The sequence below is a fragment of the Cephus cinctus genome, unplaced genomic scaffold (genome assembly GCF_000341935.2).
Source record: "Cephus cinctus unplaced genomic scaffold, Ccin1 Ccin1_scaffold0212, whole genome shotgun sequence".
In the NCBI taxonomy this organism is placed as follows: domain Eukaryota; kingdom Metazoa; phylum Arthropoda; class Insecta; order Hymenoptera; family Cephidae; genus Cephus; species Cephus cinctus.
In genome coordinates, this window is record NW_014332930.1 from 2,755 (window position 1) to 8,419 (window position 5,665).

The following is a 5,665-nucleotide window of genomic DNA, read 5'->3' on the forward strand; positions in this document are numbered from 1 at the left end:
TATTAAGACATCATTCTTCCCCATGTAGTCAGCGATATTCATGGTCCACTCTTACGCATTGTCGAATGTGACGCTCAAACACATCCTTTTCGGAGTACCCAGTCTAAGACTTTCGCCATGCCTCATTACTACCCGATAATTGGTGGTCCAATTCAATCACTCGAAACTGTTATAAGCGATCACGCTGGTAGGCCAGTGCCATTTGAATACGGTACACTGACGGTTACATTACATTTTCGACGTCGTCACAACAATTGAAGACATTATGAACGCTTATGAGGAATATTACCTGAACCAGGTAGGCGGTAGGGTAGACGTTGTATACACTGGTGCTTCTTACCAAAGGGGTCATGGTTTAGGATCGTTTATAGCTCGATTATTTAGACAGGCGTAGCCCCTGATTACTAAGGGGTTTAAAGCCGTAAGAAAAGAGGCTCTTCACGCAGGACTTAGAGTCGTGAGCGATGTCGAAAATAAGACGCCTTTCCGTGATGCGTTACGTAACAGGTTTAAAGAATCAAAAGTAAATTTAAAACGAAAAGCGGTAGAAAAACTTGATGATCTGATGAAAGGTTCTGGTTATAAATCATTACCTCGAAAGCGGAACGGTCAGTTTGTTACCGTACCTCCGGGAAGACGTTTCACTACAGGAGGTAATTCAAAAAATAAAATTACTAAAAAGAAGAAGCAGTCTAAAACATTAAACAAGAAAAAGAATACTTTCAAAAAAAAAACTATTAAGAAAACTCGAGATATTTTTGAATAATTGCAAAAGTAGAAATGTCGTTCCTACATTCGCATTCAGGCGAATGTGTAAAGACAGAACTGGATCTTTTTAAAATACCACCTACGCAGACGTCTATTGAGAGTGGCAATTGGATACATTATAAACCAGTTTCATCACTTTCCGATAATGCCCCTAAGTAGATACACACCACTTATGGGAGTCATAACAAACCCCCACCACTGTCCCTATGAGTCATAGAGCGCATCGCGCTGTGCATTGGTTGCCAGCCCGCCTTTAGTTCTGACTTAGCGCATTGCTACACGCGTGAACTACTTTGCCTGGCGTTTCTCAATGGGGTCAGGAGACTCCCAGCACGACAACAAATTTTCTAATGCCTCCTCTACCTCCGGAGACATTAGAAGCATGTCACTTTCAGGGTATAGAGGAAGCGGTGGCAACGCCGGTTCCGTTTTTATTATTGCCTCATCGTCATATATTGTTATGACCGGCGGCTGGAAAAATTTATCTTGCAGCGCCGTAAGTTGGGCGCATACAGTATCCAGCTTCTGGCGCATAATAGTAAACTCGTCCTGATTGCAGGATTTTTTTACTATAAACAGGAATAATAAGTATTAAATGAAATTCTTGTTAATACAAAATATAATATAGCTATAGAAGCGTATTTTTTAATCAAAAACTGGTATCACCAAAAAGTAACACATACCCATACAGAGCATACATTGAGAATACTTTAAACTATGAGTCTACAGCGAAAAATACACACCTCACGGCAGGCCTGTACTATCCCCAATCACCAGGTGCTGTAGAGTCTTTTCACACCTCGTTGTGGTTGAGGTGTAAATAATGCCGGTGCTGGTAGTGATGGTGGTGATGATGATGATTGTTGTGGTGGTGGTGGTGATGGTGGTGACGATGACGATGACGATGATGATGATGATGATGATGGTGATGGCGATGGAGGTGACGGTGATGGTGCCGATACTAATGGCAATGCCGGTTCCTCATGAACGAGGGCTATTGTCTTAATATTGACACCTGATTTTGTTTTAATAGCAATGAATAAATTTATGACGTTAGTACGAATTTTATTAGACAGAGAAATAGAAGTACACTAGCTACCACTTGAGCACCACTTACCACGGCTTCTGATCACTCGTACTCGCCTATCGTTATCTTCACCAGGAATTTTTAACACGTCGTGGCATAAGGCCTATTTTTGGTATCTTCGCGTTTTCAAAAATCCTGCGTAACACCCTCGAATCTCGACCAGGATCGTTTGGCCTATGAAACTCTTGACACATCAGCTCCCTGAGGAGAGATGTTACTGGATGGTAGCGTAAATTTTTTTTTAATTCTTGCTCCATTATATAGCTGTTTCGTTAATTTTAGATGCAGCCACTCTGCGGTGTTTGTAACTAGTACTGAAGTGCTGTACCATTTCTATCCACTATTTATAAAAAAGGATGAACTACCCCTACCACACAGTGGTCAAAAAATGTGACCATCCCTTCCACAGACCCACAAGCCTTTTCCTTATTATTGCACAATGGGGTGATTCAATAGGTCCTAGGGTTTTTGGGGCTGGTACAGTTTTAGATAACTGTTTTGGGAAAAATCGTGCACGCCCAGTTTAAGAAGGAAAACGTTAAAGACTATGAACACTTTATTTACTTTTTATTATTCCTTAAAATTGTAAATAGTCGTAGCACATTACCATAGTCTAAAATTACATAAATTTACAACATACCGTATGGTACTGAATTGTAGTTATCAACTAATCGTCGCTTCACAAAATTATTCTTAAACGTTTTTGTTTCGTTTCGTGTAATGACATTGTGCATTGGGGTTCGTCTTAAGGATTTATAAGAAAGAACCATCTCTTCGTCTCCTTCGGGCGCGATACCAGTAGTTGCAAAAGATTTTAATGTGTCAAAGTTTATGCTTTCCGTATTTGCATAGTTAAGACTAATACCTTTAACTTTACAAATATAATCGGTAACACCTTTAGGGGTTTCGACTTTGTACGCATAGCACTTGGGACCACACGATGCAAACTCGCTTATATAGCTACCTTCTCCGTAATGTTCTAATTCATCGGTTAAATCCCCTAAATTCGTCCCTGTTTCTAAATCTTTAAAATCAGGAGTGTCCGATCGAATGAAAATGATACTATCCGTATCGTAATACAAGCATTGTCTATCAATCTTCTCAAGAAGAGCATACAGTCGTAGTCTAGCCTGAGCTGTTATGTACGCGGCAATCACAACGTTCGTAATTCTCGAGGGTTCGATAGTATCATCTACGTTACACCAGTTAATATATACCACATCATCGCTTACCGAGAGAACACTAAGTATCTCTTTTTTAGGATCGCTAACTGTCTCGAGGAATGTTTTGCCATCGGTTACAATCATTGTTTTTGGTTGATTCTCACGTTGACCAAATTTTCCCCAGAATGAATTTAGACATAATTTTGCAACGGCTCGCAGTCCTGAGTTTTACGCTACGCGCTCACGTTCGAGTGTAATTCCTTCAGCCTTTTTGTAATCATCTAGATACTTCTGTTTGCTCTCCTCATCGATGCACGCTATAGGCCAACCCGAAGATTCCTGTTTTACCTTTAAGAATGTATCAATATAATTGACAAACAAACCACCTATACGTGTACTAGGGTCCTACTGGCTAATCTCGTATTGCCATATTTCTTCAATTTTCGTGATGATATAACCCATACCGACTGCTTTTTGAAGTTCAACAGAAACCCACGTAACTGTAAAAGTCCTATCTTCCGAATTTTCATGTGTACAAAGATTCTGATGTAACTCATCACAACAAGAACGACATAGCGCAAACATTAGTTTACCATGCATTCTTACAGGTAAAACAGGATGATACAAATTTCTCGGTGGTAAAACTGTACATTTTATCAGTCCTTCAACTTTTGATATGTCATTATCATCGCCTGTAACCTGTTTACACTCCTCATCTATATACACTACAGGATGTCCCACGGGGAACTTGTCGTATTTATTTACAGTGGGATAGAGCGAAGTAACATCGAGGTATCGAATCTGTTCTCCCTCGTTAATCTTATAGTACGTTCGAGTGTTACCAGTGCGACCCCCGTAGAACGCATGCCTCGGAGCGAGGCGACTCTTTTTTAAAACTGGTGGCACCGAGTGTTCGATAAAGTTTTTACACTTGTTATCCGCGGCTCGTAAATGACGGTATTCATGTTCCCAGATTTCTTCTAAATGATAACCTAATGTTCTAATGCGTGATGACTTTAACATGGTGCGTTCATATCGCTCATTCAGAGTTAACCACACATCATTAACAATGTTTGCATTATCCCGATCGCTAGGATAGCATTTGGGACAACCGTGAAACCAACAACCGTAGAATTCAAATACTGTTTTTCCACTATCTGTTTCATAATATCCATCTACCTTCAAGCCACCGGGTAATACCTTTTCAGCACCACGACCTGCGTGCTCTATGCGATATCCGCGTTCATGCTCAATCCACGCAAACCATTCTAATGCAATGATCGACTGGTTATCAAATCCTCTGTAACCACTTTTGGGGATAATACCGATACTGTCTTGTTTTAAAAAGTTAGTTCTGTAAACAACACTACATGCGGATGCGATGGTTACAGCTTTCGCAAACGGGCAAATTTCAGTGATCTCCAGAAACATCTTACGAAAAGATAAACAACCCTGTCTCAAAAGATTCACATCCGATATACAATATCGTTTAATCTCGGCAGCAAAATCAAACACGTATTCGGTTTTGACAAGTTCATCGTACCAGGTAAAAAATTTTGCACGATCTACAATCTTCATCGTATCAGGGGAATAAAACAATATGTCTGGTAGTGGCCCGACGTAGTGTTGATTTTCAGGTCTGTTAAATAGATGAGGAAAATATCCTTTGACTAACGAGCTAGGGAGATTGAAAGTTTTTGAAAATCCGGATAGCGGCATACTTAGGTAACATAAAGAATCTAAGAATCTAACTTTTTCAAAAGAAATCTCAAGGATATTAGTACCGTTCAATATAATCTGTGGAGTTATTTTCAGTGTCTCTACAATATATTTCAGTACAAATTGAGCATCAAACCCCCGAGCATTGTGTGCTATACATATCACCTGTTTGAAATCTTTCATATCTATAACGAGATTTATAAACTGTTTTAAGGGTTCATGATCAAAAACGAATTGACGAATACCGCAATAACTACAGAGGTAGGACATGTCATTATTGTACATACACTTTTCACATACTTTTTGAACTACACAAAGATTAACATCGTGAACTTTAACATCCGGGTTTCCCATCTGCTCGCGAACCTGTATCGTTTCAAAATCGTAAAATACAAAAACATTTTCTTTTACAGGTGTGTTTTCTTTTTGCTTGGCTAATTGAATATTTTTCTTTAGAGGTGCTATGTAACACCAATGCCTCAGCGGCCTATTAATACGACACGTATGACAAAAGCGTTCGTAACATCTATGCTTAAGCCTTTTCTTAGTCATGATTGATATTCCACAATACTCACATTTTTTTATTGCATCACATATAGATTTTGACTTAGCATATGAGTTTCGTTTGAGGTGATTAGCGAGACAATCGTTACCATGAAATGTACGCCGAGATTTCAAACATTTAACACCTAACATCTTATTATTACAAGCAGGGGATGCTCGACACAATAGACACGTTCCCTCGCATCTGTGTTCTCTGTTATAAGTGGTCCGACAGGCGTAACAAAATTTTTTCATCGCGGTAGCGCCAGTCATGTTCAGTATTACGTCAAAATGATTTTCGTTAAGGATCAAACGCATGGTACCCGACAGATCCGCACCGTGCTTTAAAACTTCACTACGACCGTCATATACGGGTTTCAATTTA

General features: G+C 39.5%; 1 protein-coding gene across 1 annotated transcript; it reads right to left on the reverse strand.

The window, feature by feature from the left end:
* Positions 1 to 3,423: 3,423 nt before the first annotated feature.
* On the reverse strand, positions 3,424 to 4,596 carry LOC107264981. The gene has a single exon (XM_015733855.1). The coding sequence runs from the start codon at positions 4,594 to 4,596 to the stop codon at positions 3,424 to 3,426; it is 1,173 nt and encodes a 390-aa protein (XP_015589341.1).
* Between the last annotated feature and the right edge of the window lie 1,069 nt (positions 4,597 to 5,665).